This window comes from Barbatula barbatula, assembly GCF_947034865.1.
Source record: "Barbatula barbatula genome assembly, chromosome: 8".
NCBI classification, from domain to species: domain Eukaryota; kingdom Metazoa; phylum Chordata; class Actinopteri; order Cypriniformes; family Nemacheilidae; genus Barbatula; species Barbatula barbatula.
Window position 1 is genome coordinate 8,251,443 of NC_136771.1, and position 19,804 is coordinate 8,271,246.

The 19,804-nt window shown below is 38.9% G+C and overlaps 1 protein-coding gene across 1 annotated transcript in view; it reads left to right on the top strand.

Moving 5' to 3' along the window:
* Positions 1 to 2,538: 2,538 nt before the first annotated feature.
* Positions 2,539 to 19,804, top strand: part of ctnna2 (catenin (cadherin-associated protein), alpha 2) — a 337,138-nt gene continuing 319,872 nt past the window's right edge. The window contains exons 1-2 of the mRNA XM_079463418.1: positions 2,539 to 2,734; positions 16,481 to 16,587. Coding sequence (XP_079319544.1) covers positions 16,486 to 16,587 — 102 coding nt within the window. The 5' untranslated portion in view covers positions 2,539 to 2,734; positions 16,481 to 16,485. The remainder of the gene's footprint in view (positions 2,735 to 16,480; positions 16,588 to 19,804) is intronic.

The window sequence follows — 19,804 nt, forward strand, 5'->3', positions numbered from 1 at the left end:
CTTTCCATTAAATCATACATTCAGGTGACATTCATCATAGCATTCAGGTAAAAGCTAATCCTCACCGTCTTCTTTGCTTTCACATCCAATAACCATTTCTCCCCGTTTCTATCCACAGGTGTGTGCTGTTACTAAAGCTTTACAATCCATTGCCGGAGGAGAAAATTACAGGCCTTACACCCAATCTTGCATCACTGGAACGTCTATCCCACCAAAACTATCCGTCCTACAGCTAAGGATGCCGTGGGAAGCAAAAGAAGTGGAATTTATTTGAAGGGCTGTCAGTAGGCCAGGGTGATGTAAATGTCCCCTAGGATGGCTCCACCCCGATTATATCAGTCCTTTGGTGTCCAATTGGGCCACATGGCGGCTTTAAACTTTTGTACTCAACAGATGGGCAGGGTACCGGGGCTCCAAGTGCATGGTTATGGCTGTAAATATCCCATGTATAACAGAAAACAAGTGGATTAGACGATCATGTGCTACTGGAACATGCTGCCTAACTAGACAATATATTATAAAATGCATGTTAAATAATGCATAACTACATACATGTTAACTGGAAAGTTTAAATCAATTAAAAATAAATGCAAATACACTAAATGATATAGACCATTTTGTAAGAAGTAAACAACACTGGTCCAAAAATGTAAATATAACTGGTCTATAAATTATAAATGTGAGTTTAAAAAGAAAAATGGTCTAATGAAGGATATGTCTGTACATGTTGGGTGATTTAGGCACAAATGTACATAAAAAACAAACAAACACATAAACGTAATCAGGTTTGGCTCAGACCATTTTTCTCTCAATAGCTGATTTGTTCCAGATGAAGAGAGCGGAAAGCAGCAGATGGTGGACTGAGAGGGGTTGGGCAGGACTGAGACTCTCCCTATGACATCCATAATCTCCCTAAATATCCTTGGATCCTGGTCCCAGGCCTTCATAGCCCCAGATCAACACAGCTGTGTGACCGCATATTCTTCTACCATGCTCACCGCATGGAAAAGGGTAAGAGTGACTCTTACTAGATAATATTGTTTATTACAACCTTATTTTGGTAATTTGGTGGTTCTGCAGCAGTTCTTTGGGACGACTAAGGTGCTACAATATATAGAACCGCTAAAGAACCATACAGGGGTTTAACAGTTTCTATATACAGAAATGGTGCTACCTCGGTCACCCCAAAGACCCCTGAAGAACCACTGAAGCACAAAGACATGGTGCTCCTGTACATAGCACTAAAAGTGGTTCCCCTATCATTACGAACAAAGAACCACTTCTAGTGCTATTTAGACCCATTTTTTAGAGTGAATGTCATACAGACTTGGGATGACATGAGGGTGCGAAAATGATGAAAGAATTTTCGTTTTGGGTGAACTATCCTTTTAAAGTCAATAAAGGACAGTGGCTGTTAATTTGCATCAGTTAAGATGATGTGATCTGACGCTTTTACCAAATTCACATGAATTCACATCATAGCCTGACATTAATCTGACATAACGTTCCAGCTCATTAGCACTAGAAAATACCGTTGAATTATTCTGAGCTATAAAGCTTTTAAAACATTAGTGAATTTAAAGCATTAATTGATTTTTAGATTTGGCCATATAGCATATAGTCCGCATTGTACAGTTTTATCGGGCTGCAGACTTCAGCGTTCTTTTATTCAGGATTTTATTGCGACAGAATGGATTTTACTATACCCATTCCAATGTTATTTAAAACAGAGAGAAAGTAATGTCACCAGTTTTGCTTAATACAGTTTTGTGAACATGCATAGACCGTTTCTTTGGATGCGCATGGGCCTGACCCCCAATGAACTTCCGGTTTGTGTTTGGCTAGTGTGTAATAATAATCTAACTATTAATATTTTATTTTATTTATGTTCATATGCATTTATATGATTATTTTATAGTATAAGTATGCACTTTTGACACAGCACAGTGAAAATATAGAAGCATTGTTGTCACTGCGAGTGGAGGTTATTCATCAGACACTTTAAAGGTATACAGGTCACAAAAAAATGACATTTCTGTCTTTATTTACTCAGTCACGCCCATGCTATTTGTCACAAAGCATTGTACGACAGCTTATTGATGTCGCAAAACAAACGGGGACTTTTAATGGTATGGTACTGAAAATCGGTTCAAAACATTGAAACACTATTGCTCGCAAATAACACAATAGCCATGTTTCCCAAGAAGAGAAACAAAAGATAAACAGCCTACACAATTCCAAACACTTGTCATCTGGCAGTAAGCATACATCATCGAGCACGCGTCCCATCCTCCAGCTGAGCCATCACTATTAACAAAGATGCGCAGCCTCTTCGCTCCCCGCCCATCCCAGCCTGCGCGCTTTATCCCTTTCACACTGCGCATGCGCATCAGAGAGCCTCCGCGATTTGACCACTTGGTACCACACGGATCACTATTTAGCAAGCGACCGCGCTCAGAGGGAGCGCGCATACTCAGCACCTGTCGTCTGTGTGGCTTGGGATTCGGTGGGAGGGGTCATTATTTGGCAGGGAGCGGCAGAGAGACGAGCATTTCCTAGATACCCAGAGCAACGCGTGGATTCATTCTGCTCCCATCACTTGAGAGGAAAGCCGGTGGATTTTTAGCTAGTATTTACCAGCAAGGTTTGGAAAGCCGTCCAGCTGGAAATAAACCACACCATCGTATTTCATCGGAAGTGTTTCGCTCGTGCACCGGGACTGTCATCATTGAAGGTATCTATGGAAGCCACTTGCTTTTTGCGATAAGCAGTCTCTATGTATTTAAAAAGGTTCTGTCAGAAAGACGAGGATTGGGCATCGCAGCCTTAATTAGCGTGTGATCCTAAATCCGATTTTGAATAATGTCCGATTAAAAGTGTTTATTTTATACGCCCTGAAGCGTCTGTTTATCCCGTCGGCTACTTAGCTAAATGAATACAGTTATTTCAGCGGCGAGGTGATGGCAGTGTCTCCCATCTGCAGCCTGCTAGCTTACTGGCTAACCAGCCCATATGATCATAAACAAACGCTTGCTTTTTAACACATGAATAGGATACTATCAGCGTTATAATCGGCGTTGTTTCGCTTATATAAAATATATATATTTAATAATCATGATTGTTTTTTCTAACTGCGGTCTGTAGACGCTCCTTCCTAGCGCCTCCCGTCTTAAATCTCTCATGTCCCGTTATTCTTTGTCTGCTATTACATACTGTGGTCGATTTGACACTACACGACGTTTGAATGCCGTTTTAGTCTGTGGACGTTTATGATGAGGAAGCAGTCAGGTTAAGGAATAGATACAACTATTTTGCCGCTTCTCGCTGGATGTATTCGTATGAAAAAGACACTTACAAGTTGACACAATGGATTTGTTGGAGAAGTCGATCTTTTCATTTTCTTTGAGAAGCTGTCAGTCACACAGATCGTTTTGTTTTTATATCACATTACAGTGTCAGCCTGTATGTTCAAAATAGATGTTAAGGATAATGCACGTTGACTTGTGTCCCATAGAGCTGATATGTGTACATCACTTAAACATGACAGTAGGATACCACTGCACTGGAGAATATAAAAGGTTTGTATTCGCAGCTTATTATGATTATCTATTTTCTAAATGTATTTATGATAATCCCGTCAGTCAAGTAATGCTGTCAAATTCCCCAGTGAATCTTTTATTCGTTTTACTTGGGTTTGCTACATCAGATCAGACTATCTAGTAAAGCCATTAACGTGTTTTATTCATTGTGTGTTGCATAAGAACATTTGAATATGCATGTCATAGGGTAATTGAGATTGTGACACTTAGGAGAGTTCATTTTACCTCAGTTAAACTTGACAGCAAACCTTTTTAAAGCGACAGCATGCTGTCGACTTGCACAACACACTAAGTTAGACTTATTTACTGCGCTTCCGAATAAGCTTCTGTCGGATCGTTTGAAGTTTCTAAGCCACGGTTTATTTGATCATAATAAAAGCATTTCAGTGTTGTTGCGTCGCTCGCTTGCAATGCTGTTTTATTTTAGTTTCTATGCCGTTTAGAGTTGTAACAGGAGCAGTGAGAGGAATCCGGAGGCTGCATTTAGTAGTCTAACGTTTGATTGACGGGTAGGAGTGCAGCAGTGTCATAGCCTCTGTACAATTGGGCTTCTGAAGAGGTAGAAAAGCATCGCATGCTTTCTGTTTTGGTGTAACATTACCATATCATTTTATGTAGACGATTAAAATCAATGAAACAGATTGGAATATGACGTCTTCTAATATGCACAAATGGACTGGAATTACACATAGTAATGCCTGTGTCTGTGTAGTAATGAGTGTTACAAGAGCAGCAGATTTGGCCTGTGTCAGCTCATTGTGTGGCTGGCACAGGCTGTGCAATAACAGGGGATCTGGTCTCCATGGTGTCTCCAGGTTAAGGAAAGGGGATCTGTTAGCTTAAACAAACAAAAAGTAATAAAGAGAACCCAGCAATCCTGTGATTGAAAAACGTAAAAAATATAGGTGTACCAACTGCATATAACATCTACAAAGCACTCTACTTAAGATTCATTGAAAACTGCAGGCAGAGACGCATTTGATCAAGTTTGGATTAATTTATGCAAGAAACTTTACTTTTATTTAACTTTTTTTAGATTTAAACTATCTGACTAGATTTTTGTTTGAAATTTCCAAATAATTGTTAATCATTTGCTTTCTTAAATCTGCTATTTAATGTGCCCATAAAGTGCCTTTAAATAAAGAAGTGAAATTGCCTGTGATGGAGTTTTTATTGCCCCAGTTAAAAGTTAGAAGGCTATTTCAAACTGAGCACAGATAAAGATTGAAAAGTCATTTGAGACTGTTTTAAAGTCTGTGATGAAGCATTTGAAGGGATGTACTAGATCCAGTGAAAGGTTATTTACTTACTCCTACCGTTTGTTCGAAAGGTAACTCACAATGTAGAGACACGTTTTCTTTGCAGTTCTAAAGTATTCTTAGCTGGCATGCAGAACTTTTGGACATCGGTGACTCAAAGGCTTGAAACACATTTTCAAAAATGCTAATGCTGTGAGAAGCCAGGTCTGATTCAGAAATTGCATTGTTCGTGGAGGTTTCCCATCAGTGGTTTTATATTGAAGTACATTTGTACTGATGAAGACTTGTTCCTCTTCACTTATAAGAGGAAACACTAAACTGATGTCAGGGGAACATCGGTGGGAGCTATCAGTGAGACGATGAGTTTTCCTCCCTCATTCTACCAATCAAGCAGGAACATTATTCTTGTTGACCTCCACTTTCAAACAAGCAATTCTGAGCCTTGTCTTGTTGCACTTTTGGACAGCTTCCTTAAATGCTACCAAGATGTTAGTGTCCTTGGTTTACACGTTTTCTACGTCTATGTTACATGTTACCTTCAGTCTTGTTTTAGATATTGTTTCTTTTTGATACATTGCACTAAGAGACGGTACAGGTGAAGTCCGGTAAAAATGTGTGACGGGGGGCTATTCCAGATGTTTTATACCTGTGTTTGGCTTTCGAAGAACTTGTGCCGTTAAATTTAGCAAAAAGGAAAAAGAAGACGTCAAAGAAGGTGGAATTCACCAAGATACTCTCAGATTATGAATATCATTCCGAGCAATTACAGAATAGTATCGCACCCTTCAAATATACCCAGAATCTTTAGTTTGATCACATTTATAAATGACAGATACAGCTGTACGATTATTTCCGAAATCATGCGACGTGTGTTGGGGGAGGGATTGGAACCAGAGCATGTGCACACACATTGCCAAGAAAACACAGACATCCGCGTGCGGTTCATGTCCAGAATCTTTTAGTGCTGGGACCGCCGCTCCATCTATTAGTTTTAAAACGATCTCCAAATCCAGCGTTATATCCACCATTTATATAACATTCATTACCCAAATGTAGCAAACAAACAACACAGGTGAACTTCACAAACAAAGTGCTCTCTCTCTCTCCTGCACACAAGTGAAAGTGACTTTTGCATATGATCCTTCTCCCGCTCTCCATGGTTGGTGCATAGGCGTGCTGCGTGCTTTTCTGGGAGAATTGTCCAATAAAGGACTAAGAAAAGTTGTTATGTAACGATTTTTCATGTTCGAAAAAAACTTTCCGAAACCTGTACGAACACTGGGGGAGTGTATCGAGCACAGAAATACTACGTAAAACGTCCAATTTGTTTTTTTACAGGATGACCATGTTAAGCATGAGAAGCCAGCACGTTTAACATTGTAAAGAAGTCAGAATGCATGACACACCGTTTCACCAACCCTTTAATAATTGTGGTGGCAGCCATAAAGGAACAGATAAGGTAAATATTTAGGGAAGTTACTGTTTAAATGAAAAACTTTACTGACCCACCGTAAAGGGCAGGAGAGAACATAAACTTGTAAGGCAGGTGTATCAAAAGTAGCACGGTTGTGCTGAAAGCTAGTGCCAACGTCTTAAATTTGTTGTGGACAGCTGTAGTGACACCACGAAAGGTGGTAATCTCTTTGGTTGTAAACCTTGCACGCTGCTGTATTCTGAATCACATTTATAATGATATAAATCTTGTTAAGTGATTTCTTTTGACATTATAATATGCAGTAAATGTAAGTCATTGTGAAACTGTAGCAGATTGTATACAAAGTTTTGTAATAATGCGTCTTAGCAGAAAACTCAGCGCTGTTTGTTTCACACAGTTACACACCAGGCTATCCCATATTGTCTTGTAGATATACGTGCAGACATTACTTACTTTTTTCCTCCTGATTTGCAGCCCACACTATCAGTTTTTCAACACGGTTTAATTAAACGGCTTAATTAACTTTGATCAACTAAGCCAAAATCTATGCTGGGTCAATGGATGTTTTGGCTGGGCTGTTAGCGGTTGAAGCGTAGATCAAGTGAGTCGACTGGTCGTAATACGGCACAGACGTTTACCTACTTTTGAGGTGTCAGCAATCGCAGGGCGGGACAGATGGTCACCGGTGTGCCGACTGTCTCACGTTCTATTGCTGAAAGAAATCAATAGGACTTTCGGAGTCACCGTGACCAGTCATTTAATCTATAAAACTACACGGCACGCTTTAAACTTTGCTTCATTATTATGAGAATGCTGCTCTCATGGCCACGCTGTCGTTGTGATCATAAACACGATTGGTTGCTGGCCGTGAAATCAAGCTGTGGCATCCAAACAATATCGTCTGATTCCAAATCTAATTTTTAGAGATGTTCTCTCTGTGCTCAATATGCCGAGAGCATTCGGCGGTACGGATTAAAACAGCAATCCTATTTCATGTTTGAACATTAATCTTCGAAATAAACATTTTTTTCAGTTTTGCTTCTTCATGCATTCTCTAATCAAAACCAAGGACAGCTGTTCTTTTCCCGCGCGTCGGAGAGATTTATTGAATTGCGACGGGTCGCATCAAGCCTGTTTCATCTACATTGTACGTTGTAGATTCTACAACTTTGATTTTCAAGAATTTCATACCCTTATTTAAAAATAATATATATATGTTTGATAAAATTATAATCAATTGCTCTTTTAAATGTCAAACTTACACTTTTGCATTTTTTGCTATAGTTACATTATAACTAGACCAGTTTGATAGGTAGTCCCTGTTGAGGTGAAGCCCTTTAGAGTTTTTCTCACCAGCGCTGAAATTAGTTGTCGGCACTCATTTACCTTTTTCCAGAAATGGTTCACTCAAACGTTATTAACTTCAAATTCAAAGGCAGTTGCTGTGGAGAGTTATCAGCCTCTTTGCTGCTGTTGTCATTTTATTTTGCAATGAAGCCCTGTGTAAGGCTGGAAATTCTGGTGGCACATCGTTTGTCACCTGAGAGCATTAAAGCGAGAAATTCCACCCTCCGTTTAGCTCGAACCTGTTTGTTATCTCTCTGGCCCCTCTAGATGCCAAGAAATGAGCAAAATGTGGGACGTAAGTTAATAACTCTGAAACGGATGTGAAAAAGTGTTTTTCCAGCTCTTCAATGCAACACTAGATATTTTCTTAGGATTTTCTTAGATTTGTTACTGATATGCCCGCTTTAACAAAAAAACATGTGCTCGAAACTGTTACTTTATTGCACGAGCCAACCAAGATGCTTACTGAAGCTTCTGTGACTGTTATCCTTCTCAAAGTTTCAAGTTATTTTGAGAAATTTCTCAGTGGTTTCGTGGCCAGATAGTGGAAGTCGATGGGGTCCAATGTTTTTTGGTTACCACATTCTTCAAAATATCTTCTTTTGTGTTGTGCAGGAGGTAGAAAGTCGTACAGGTTTGTAATAACACGAGGATGAGTGCATCTCATTTTCATTTCATCCCAAGCATAGATGCCAAGATGCCAAAGTTGTAAGATAAAGGTCAAAGATTTCATTATGCGCTTGAAAATTTCTCATCAGACTCATGGAGTGACACTCCAACTGACAAAGTTGATAAAATAGTATATTACTGCACCTCCATTAAGTCTCTTGAGCTGTGAAACACACTCACAGCTTTTCTAGATGAAGTCGGTTTTCCAAGTGAGGAGGAGAGATCACCCTTTAGGTCGGTGTAATCAGTAAACAGTCTCGAATCATTGAACAAAAGCTTTTTTCTAAAGAATTTCATTTAGAGAACGGCATAGCTTAATAATATTGGTCGAACAAAAGCGCCAAACCAAGCAGCTCGCCCCTGTTTTACATGAGTGCATGTGTTTTTAAGGTATTAACCCCTATTTGAATTTAGATTTAATCCAGGTAAACAACGTGAGAAACGGTGAGTTTGGCAATGCGAATGGGTGGGTAAGGGAGAGACGAGGCTGAGGGTGTGAGTACATTGGTATGGTGGGTCTGACCATTGTCTCTGGCGTAGCTTGTTGAAAATAGCAGGTCTGATCTGACTAATCTCCACCTCCGCACTCACTTACACATTCCTCATGAGACTATCAAATCATTCCATGATCACGATTATTGTGTGAGAAGCCGAAAGAAACTATATTGTACAAATTTTCTTTTTCTGATGGAAATGTTGATGCAAATCAGTAATGTCATCCAATCGCTCCTATTGTAATCACAACGTGATTCATTCTAATATAGAATCCGCTCGTCACATAATGTAAGACCAACGTGGGTTGTGTTGACACAGTGTAATTCCTTTGTATTGTGTTGTGTTGCATCAAGCCTTCAGCTGATGAATTTGGTTAGATTTTGAATGAAAGTCTATCAATTTAAGTTTAAGGTTTCAGAGGATCTATTGACAGAAATGCAATACGATATGCATGACACAACTATGTCTTCATAGGTGTGGGAAGACCCTACATAATGTATCATTGTGTTTTTATTAAATAGCTATTTCTACATACCCGTTGTTTCTGCAGTAGCCCTAAATGGACAAACTGCTCTACAGAGCACATTTCATGAATGCATTTCTTCCTTCGGCAAATACGCGAAAACATGATGACATCTTAGCCCTGTGCTCCAAAAGGGAGGGGTGGAGAGAGCCGTAGGCTGCAGTTCGCAACATCACCTCTAGATGTCGCTAACTTTCATACACTGGACCTTTAATGGAAATTGTATAACTTTCTTTCTGCATTTCTTTGAAAAATCTGAAATGATCTACGAAACAAATATAGTTTATATGCAAACAGTGCTGAATTCATTCAGATAATTGTGTAAAGGGGGAAGAAATAGAAAGAGAAACAGAAAAAATGACAGCTGAGTATCAGTTGCAAGCAGACTGGAACTCAGAGGTTTCAGCGACATAGAGAAGCATTGTAAAATCCTAAGCTCTCATCATTTGAATGGTGTTAATGATACAAAAATTGTAAAACGATGTGCCTGATTCCAGGTATCCTGGGAGGATGGGGAATGTCATTTATTTTATTCGATTTGCTAAACCTAAACAAGACAGAGCAAGATGTGGGCGCAGTAAACCGGCTCAACCACAATCCCAAAGAAAACGGTTGGCGTACTCTCATTAACTCACAATTTTCATGTGTTCAAGCAGAACGTTAATGTCTTCATGTGCTTTAACAAGGTATCACTGGCCAAAAACTGTAAAGTTAGCGAGTCCATGATAACATACAAACCTAAATAGCTAACTGTTCTCCTGTCATATTCATTGCAGGTCATAAACACATAAAAGGTCCACATGTCAGTTCCTCTCCATGTTAAAGTGGTTAAATATAAATATATTTAATCTTATCCTGCTGAACATGAACAGTATTGTCATTTGCGATCATGACGACCGTCTTCTCCCACTTTCAGTGTGATCTGTAAACCCTCGCTTCCACATTAATCGTATCTACCATATTTAGTGTAAAATCTTTTGTTTCCCTCCATGATATATTTATTTATCATTTATATTTAAGTACCACTAGAATGCTGCCCAACGAGAGTGTGTGCAGTGGGACAAGGTTTTTACACTGACAGCTCTCATTGTAAGACGTTAGTGTCAGGGGCGGGGCTTAGCGAAAGGGTCAATTGGAACCAACGACTCGCTCCACCTTTCACTTTTTAAGCACTATGGTGGCTAAGATGGCATCATATGGAGATAACATATTTACGAAACGCGCTCTGTAGAGCAGTTTGTCTGTTTAGGGCTACTGTAGAAACAACCTGCTGAATTCCATGTAAGGGGACCCACGGTGTATGTATATAGAAATAGCTAATTCTAAGGTAATAGAAACATAATGCTTCATCATGTTAGGGTTTTATACACCTCTGAAGATTTAGTTATGTATATTATATTGCATTTCTGTCAATATATCCTCCTAAATATCACATATTGCACCTTTAAATGCCATCATTGGACATGCTGTCTGTACTTGCCTGTCTCCACATTCCCAGAAAATATAAAGACTAAAGACTGAATGATGAGCCCATATTAACATTTAAAATTCAGTGTCATTGTGCGAGAAAATCTCTTCCTGGATATTAAATGACATTTCAAACAATGACCTCATGGTGTTACCGTTTGCAAATGTTGCTGTTTCAGTCGGAATTTCACGAGGGGCTGCTAGAATGTGGGCTGATACGGAATGTACATTTGTTTTAATGGCAGTCGAGTCACAGTTTTACACTATAATAGGAGTGTAGCTGGTATTGTTCGGTTCTTTGGTTCGGTGACAAATCTTTTTCCATTTAGTATCATATGGATGATATATTTATGAGATTCTTTTTGTGTTTTTTCGATGGGAACTTAAATGTGCAATGGTTCTTATGCATAAGCACCGACAACGAATTCAGGCATGGAAATCATGGAAATATATACTGTCATAAAAAATGGTTAGTAATTTGAAATGACTGGAAAGGTCATTTGAATTCATTGAGAACCCTGTAGTGCTCAAACATTACAGCAGAGATCCAGTGTAGAGCTTTTGCACCAGTGTCAGGAATGGCTTTATTGCCCACATACATTGCTAGTTGTTTCTCCACAGTCAGGAATATTTAAGAGAGCTGATCTCATCAAAAACACGCCACATGCACCACTAATGGGTAATCTCTTTGAGATAGATCAGCCAAATAGAGATACCCATCTGCCCCAAAATGTGTAAACTAAACTGGAGATAGAAACACAGTTAGTGTTGGGAGATGGGTGTGAATTTGCCACCTTGTGATTACTGAGGCTTTTGTCCTTCTGGGCATCTCACCATCAGCCACTGTTCTAGAAACTTCCGCTGCCGTAGTTTATCTTCTCTGTGTGTATTCTTTATTGCAGGCAGTTTCCATCTCCGTCTGTCTCTTTTATGCTTCTTTATTTTCAACCCCCCCGTTTCATTCTTCCTGTTGTATAAAGTGCTCTTTCTCTTTATTGTTTTCCCTCTGCTGTCTTTCCTTGACATTTTTCTCCCTCCCTCGCTCACTTGCTCCATCCTTCTCATGTCTCTCTGGCTTTCCAAGACCCCCGTGACAGAAGAAGCTTGTTTGTGGAGAGAGGAAAACACAAAAAACGCAGATAGACAGGTCGGTTGGAGAGGTGGAAGGCAAAATGTACTGTGAAATGGCACAGTGGGTTTAAGTTGCTCCCTTTCAAATGCCACTACGCCCTTTTTTTCTCCTTCTTGGTACATAACAAAGTTATTCGCTAGCCAAATTCCACATTGTTACGCACACTTGGGTGATTATGTACTGAGATCAGTTTTGCACTGGAAGGTCTTGACAGTTGTCAATATTCCTCATAGGAAGGTGGAAGCTGGTCCCATTTTTTCCTCATATTTCCAAATAAAAATATTTTTGTGGATCTTGATATAGACAGTTTCAAAGCAACAACATAAACAAATGTTACTGCGCATGCTCATGGACTACCCTTAACTTCCAGTTCAATATATAGTTAATAATAGAGTGCCTGTAGATTATTTCTGATAACAAGCTAAAGAAACCAAGAAGAACTGTCACTTGGCTAAACTTGTCTCTCCATTATTTTGAATTTAGACTGCGAGACCAAGCTCAACCGCTAGATATCAATGTCCCATATGGTTTCTTCAAATGTGACAAAGATACACGAAGCATTAAACAAAATGTTTATTTAACTAAATGAACATATAACAAAATTCAACACATCGTACTTATTACACAATAAAATAAGAAAATAAATTAATAATAACATAAATGAAATAAAATATAAAGAGTTAAATTATTAGACACTTGCCAGACTAATAAAAAAACACAATCCGGACATTATTGTAGTCGAGGCGCGTGCGCATCAGATTAAGCGGTCTATAGATTATACCTTTTTAGATGAATATTAAACTATCCAATTTATTTTGTTTCAAACCTTATTTTTATCTTATTTCTGTGTAGGAGAAATAATTGAGATCTCTCAAAAGATCTCTGTGATTTTTCCAGCGGTGGGTTTAGACAAGTCTGATATTTAGTGTGGGATAATCTTAGCTTTAATCTCTGCAGCTCAAGGGAAGGATCTCTGGAAACAGGCGTGCATGGGAGTTTAGGGTTGATGGCTTTAATTTAGGATGGGAGGCAGGAATAGAATCAGTCATGTTTTGATGGCTTTGAGGGATTTAGTGTGTTCTCTTAGGTAGACAACAAAAGGCAAAAAAACTAAATGCTGGCTCAGTGATGTCACCTGCTTTGACACTGGGTGATGTAATCATTTCATCTCATAAAACTTTTAAAGCTATGCTGCCTTTCTTTGTTTTTTTACAGAAGGTGCGTGTGCTTGTGCGATTCTGATGAATCCTAGGCCCAGTTTCACAAACAAGACTTAAGGCTAGTCCCAGACTAAAATAATTTTGTGACATGTCTTAACTCAATATCATTTGCCCAGAAATATCTTAAAATATATCAGGGCCATTGCTTGTCTCAAGATGCACACCAGTAATGTATTCTTCCAAGGCATTTTTATAAAAGCGACATAAATATCTTAATTCAACTGAGGCATAGTCCTGGCTTAAGCTAAGCCGTGTCTGTGTAATGGGGCCATAGTGTGCCAAAGGTCCCCACAAAGATAGTAATATCAATCATTTTTGACCTAGGGTGAGGGAGGGAATATACAGTTTGTACAGTATAAGAATCATTACGTCTATGAAAAGTCCCTTTAAAACATGGAAATCCAATGTGTGTTTATGTGTTATGACGTCAATATTAGTCTGGCGTTATTGAGCTGTCTCTAATTCTCTCTACTACATCGTCACGCAGCCCAGACGTCAGCTTCCTGGAACATCTGATTTTCATTGGATAATCAAAGTCATAATCGGTTGACGGTCCATTATAAGACTCTTAATGTTTTATTAAGGACTCTTAAAGTAATCCCAATAATGTTGTTGCGCTGTATCAAAGATATGGAGAAGTCTCTGCTATTCTATTACATTTTTAATGATTTTTAAACTTTATCTTTATAGTTAGTTTTGGCGTGAGCTGGCCATAGTGTTGTATAGCCATAATAGAGTTTTGCCATTTTGGATATTAGATTTATTATGATTTTTGAGCTAAACATGAGTTTTATTCTGTCAAGAATGCATAACATCTAGAAAAAGTAAATTTTAATTCTGTTATCATATACTCACCCTCTTATCATTGCAAACCTGTATGACTTTCTTTCTTCCGCAGAACACCAAAGAAATATTTTTAAGAATGTTGGTGACCGAACAACGGTGACAAATGGAGTGAATGGATACCACCATTGTTTGATTGCCAACGTCCTTAAATGTCTTATTTTGTGCTCTGTAGAAGCAAGAAAGTCATACAGGTTTGAAGGGTGAGTTAATGATGACAAATGTTTTGTTTTTGGGTAAGCCATCCCTTTAACACGCTCTGGACCCTTTTAGCATCTCGCTGTCAAAACCTGACATATTCCCCCGTTATCACCCAGCACCTGCCACCCACTTATAAAATGTCGCCCAAATGCGATTATTTCGCATTTCCCCATGCTTATTGCAGTCTCCACTGCTGAACAGACCCATGTGGACCAGCATAAATTTGCATGGTGATCCAAGGAGGTTTAGGCTGGTTAGTTGTCGGTTGAATGCACATGTGAATGAAAAGCAGAACTCCTTGTTACAGCTGGTGTTATTATCATCCTGCCATCCAGGAAGAAATAGAATAATTAATAGTCTTCCTCTTTTCATTTCCGCAGGATAATTGAGGCATTATCGGGCGATAAGGGAATGAAATAGACATTGCATGGTTTTCTTCTGGTTTGCTGTGTGTGGACGTGTAAGGGCTAAAAATAGACTTTTGCTAATTGCAAATGAAAATAAAGTGCCCTTTCTGCTTGCCTATCTTAACCGTTGAAGAAGCTTTTCGAGGCAGAATGTGTAAAGTAGACTGGTGTATTCAATAGTAAAGGTGGTTCACTTAAAGTGTATTGATGTATTTAGTGACTGCGGTGTGTGTTGGAGTTTGTGCTTAAGGGAATGTCTGACATGTCGCCTGAGACTGCCAGGCGTCTCTCCTGAGGATTCACTGACAGATACATCAGAAAAAGGGAAAGACGAGACACAGCTTGAGCACAAAAGAACGGAGATGCACAAAAGTTTCAGGTTTTTATGTGGAGCTCCTTGGCAGGTGAGGAAATGACTGGAGCAAACAGAAGCCGAAGGTTCGATATGATGTTGATGATTCTGTGTCAGATTATTCCTGTGTGAATCGAGGATGTGGAAAAGCACAGACACGTCTTAGGTTCCTTTTTATTGACAATATTTGAAAATTCATTTTTTTAAATCTATTCTGCATGATATAAAATGCCATAATCAAGTCTCATTCATGTAGAAATCCTTGGTAAAGCACTAAAGAACTTTTAACATAATATTGAACTTTTCTGTACTATTTTCTACAGCCCCTTCTCCGAATGTTCAGTACAGAACAGATCAAAGTTATAATATAGTATTTTTATATGGTTTTGGCCAATCACGCGCGTTCTCACACTTTACCTCCAGAATCTCCTGCAGCTTTCAAGGTTTTCCTCCTTCCCATCAGTCACGCAAACCTTTCCCCCTGCTGCTATGCAGACCTGATGTAGTGCCTCAGATGTCCACCTTAATCAGGAAGCACCTGCTTACGTTACCTTTGTTCAAAGCACTGGGAGCTGGACTGGGGACGTGCATTTGGTTTTAGTAATCAGTAGGTTGGATGCTGGATCTAAGATGCAGGGAATCTAGGCCAGTACTTCTGTGAATGACAGTATGATGGAACAAGACATACGTTAAGGATCTATTCTACACTACCAAATGAGTGTTAATAGTTGCTCTTAAGCATAGGCGTAATTTGTGGGTGGGACACGTCCTCACCACATTTGATGGAGATGCCGCGACTTCGGAAATGCGGCCAGTACAAAAATGAGTGCATCATCCGCACTCGCGGCGCTTGCTTGTGCATCCAGTGTCCAAGCAATAAATTTTTATGTATTATGTACCACTTTATATTCCAACCAATAATCTATATCGGTCATTAAAAGGAATTTACACGCTATTGGCTATCGATTTCACAGAGGCGATATCAATCATGAAATGAATTTGTGTTCTGTGCATATTAAATGTTTAGAAACATCATCAGTTTGGTGTTCAATATTAAAAGTCATTATATGAATGAATAATAAAGAATTAAGCAATGTTAATTTAACCTTTAGAATTACATATTAAATATAGCCACCAAACTTTCGGTATGGACGGATATCACTCTGAATAAATGGCTATCGGTATTGGTGGCAAAATCAACTATCGGTGCAAAAGTCTGGCTGGTGTGTTTGTTTTTTCTTCAAACTTGCACAACAATTTTTTTGACCCACGTCTGGATCCCACATCACGTCAATAGCCTTTAATGAAATGCCTCATATCCTCACCTCAATATTTTATCGTCTAAATTTAAGCATTTTAGCATGTTTGATGCCCAACATTTAGAGGCTTTCAAAATAAAGAGTTCCTGTTTTTCATAATAAATGTTTATTGTTGATATACCTGTTTATTTAAATGGTCTCTCTCTGCTTTGTAACATCTCTTTCATTCTTCAAAATGGGTAAACCCTATTCTCTTTCCTCTTTATTTGCAGTAAACATGACTAGCGCTACGTCCCCAATCTTGCTGAAATGGGACCCCAAGAGCCTAGAGATTCGCACACTGACTGTGGAGAGGTTGCTGGAGCCGTTGGTCTCACAGGTAATGTCTTGGAAATATTTAACCGCTGGTGTTGATAAGGAACGGTTATTGCAATGATGGCGATGCGAGCATTGTTGAAATAATGTTCTGCCACGTTTGTTCTCTTTTTAGCCTTAGGTGAGCTGTGTATTTTTGGTTTTGGTTTACTTGAGTGATTGATAAATTCTGATATCAAGAGAACAGGACATTTTCATGATTCCGAATCTAAGTTGGACATTATTGCTTAATTTAATCGAATACTTGATGAAAATAGTTCCTTATCTTTTTATAAGGTTGAAGTTAGTTGGAACTGGCGTAATGGAACTTTCTTTTAATTTGTCAAGTGTACATAATTCTGTGCAGCAAATCTCAGAATATCACCTGAACAACTTTACACTTTGTTTTCATAACCTCCTATTGACATTGAATGTTTGGCATTAGAAATCGAAATGTTGTTAGTGATGTCACAACAACCTTAGCGTACTTCACCCGCCTGCCTCAGCTGGCAACGTTTGAAGCCTTGCAAGCAGCTTGCACATTTCTTCCGGGAAATGAAAATCTAATCTGATGAAAATCAAGTTCTTCTTGTTTTGGATGGTTACTGGACAGCGATGTTGGAAACTGATCCAGGACCTTGTTAAAACAGAGCAAGGAGAATAAGCTGATTGTTACATTGACTTCAGCACATGAAAGCTCGCAGCAGGGTTTTAGTTTTAGATGTGTTTTTTTTCTAGGGTATATATCGTGTTTTTTTATAGGCTGTAGTATTTTTAATATCTACTAGAGCTGAAAGCGATTGCTCATAACTTTGTTATTTTTGCACAAATGTGCAAACCATCTTCTTGGACTTAAAGCTGCCGGCAAAACATTTGCAACAGTTTGGACACACCTACTCATTTTTTATTGATTTAAAAAAATATTATTACATTAGAACATCGTAAGTCATCAAATATGTAACCAAAAAAGGACAATCTTATTTTACAGTCTTAAAAGTAGCCCACCATTACCTACATTACAGCTCTGCACACCTTGGCCTTTTTTAACCAAACTTCACCACGTGCATGCTGGGTTACTTTTTCAACAGCATTAATGAAATTGCCATTAATACTGTGTATTGGTCGACTGCTTTTCCTCCACTTTCTGCTCATTCATTTGTTTAGTTTTGAACATAAATAGATTGGCCCCATTCAGTTGTTAGTTCATCTGTAAAAAGAATAATATTTCAAGCACGAGCATTTAGATATGAATGGTTTGCTTATATACTGTATTCTGCACATTGTCTGAATGACAACAAAAAGTCCCACAATGCATTATTTTACCTTTAATGTCACAGAGTAATTGGGTCCACAGTAGGGTTGGGCATCGTTTCAAATGTATCGATTCCGATTACAAATTCGATTCTGCTTATCGATTCCGATACCTAACGCTTGTTAGTTTCGATTCCAAAGTGGTGAAAAAGCAATAAAAGCAAAGTCAAGCAAAATCTAAAATATTTCTTTTGTGCCATTACATACAGCTTGAACACAAAAAAGTGTCCTGTGTGAGCCTTCCTTTCGAAGCGAGGGAGAAGGGGGTCTCTCGTGTAGCATAATGTGCCGGTGTTGTGTTGGATTGTCCTACCCTGTCAGATTTTCCTACTGCAGGGCAACACTTAATATAATCTAAACCACATCGACAAAATAAGGTACAATGCAAAAATACCCATTCAGATAGTCCTACCAGTATTCAATAAATATGTAGAAGGATTTATCAACGGACATACACTATCGGATTCCCGTAGCAGTATAAAATGACCCAGATGTTTTTATTGTGCAGAAAAAGACGTAACATTGATGTGCGCATGGTCCCAGCAGTGTCCCCTCACTCATCGGTTTAATGAACACTCAAGAGTCAGCAGTAGGCATTCGGGATGCATTCTTGTAATTCGATACGATGACCCAACCGTAGATGACCCAAGCCATATTGCTGGTGACACCCGTTTTTCAACATTATATACACTTAGCTTTGTCTTTTTGTGATTTCGCAAAATGCAGCCACACTTTAGAGCGCCTCCACGGTCCATCGTATGAACTGACTTTTAGTATTCGAGTGCAAGGTCCTTGCAGATGGCTTTGTTAGGTCAGGTGACTCAGGTCTTGACAGATGACGTGAAAACTATGTGATCGTGCGGTCCGGAATCATTCATTCTTATGGATCCGAATTTCAATTCCCAACCCTAGTCCACAGTTCATAAAACATTGATTCATGGTTTTCTCAGGGAATGAACTGCCCGAGGGACACGTTATTTTAAGTCTTCTAAAACAAAAACATGTTTTAGCATTAAAACTGCTCTTTTAAAAGAGAACCTGAGCATTTTTCAGTTCTTATTTTTAACAAGGTATTAAAATGTAGTCATAAAGTGTTTTCAAGGCAAGGCATGCTATTTGATGGCTTAGCGCTAACGTAGAGCCTCACCTTCATTCTGTTGATTCTACCATGGACAGCTCTCTACTGCTTTATCGTGAGTAAACATTGGAAACTGGACTCTTAGGCCAAAATTCACACTGCTGAGTTTTGGCAGCAACAATTGTGTTCGAATGCATGAATGAATCGTAACCTAAACTACCGGTCTGTGTGTGTACAACAGGGCTTTCAGTTGTTACTTTTTTAACTCTTAACACAGAGACCCACAATATGAAGAAATTTGATTTTCTCAACTGATGTTTTATAATAACCTTTAACATCTTAAACAAACATTGATTGTGTACGGCATCAGATATGATTTATAAACACATAGAATCAAAACTGAAATAAAATGACTGAGACATTTCTGGCATTAAACTCTAGATGGTGAAGTCCTAAAGTCTGACAAAATAACTTTTTTGCTTCAGTATCAGTAGCCAATGAGCTTGCTGCTCTACGTTGAAATCTCGGCTAGTGAATGTCGTAGCAGTGCAGCCTGTTTTAGAAACTCTCCTCCTTCCCCAGCTCCACCTGTATATATCTGCTACAAGGTGATCACGTAAGCATGCAGAGTTTATTCATATATGTTATATGTGCAGCAGTAGCATTCCTTATATGCACACAGCAGCATGTTCTGGAATTATTGGCTGTAGCAAGTCTCCGACTTGCTCCGATGCAGCAGCGTAACATATCTATTCCGCCAAGACCAAATACATTTATGTCATGCACACTAACATGCCGAACCCTCCAAGAGTTGTCATGACAGAACTGTACAGAATTTTACATGTATGCTGTA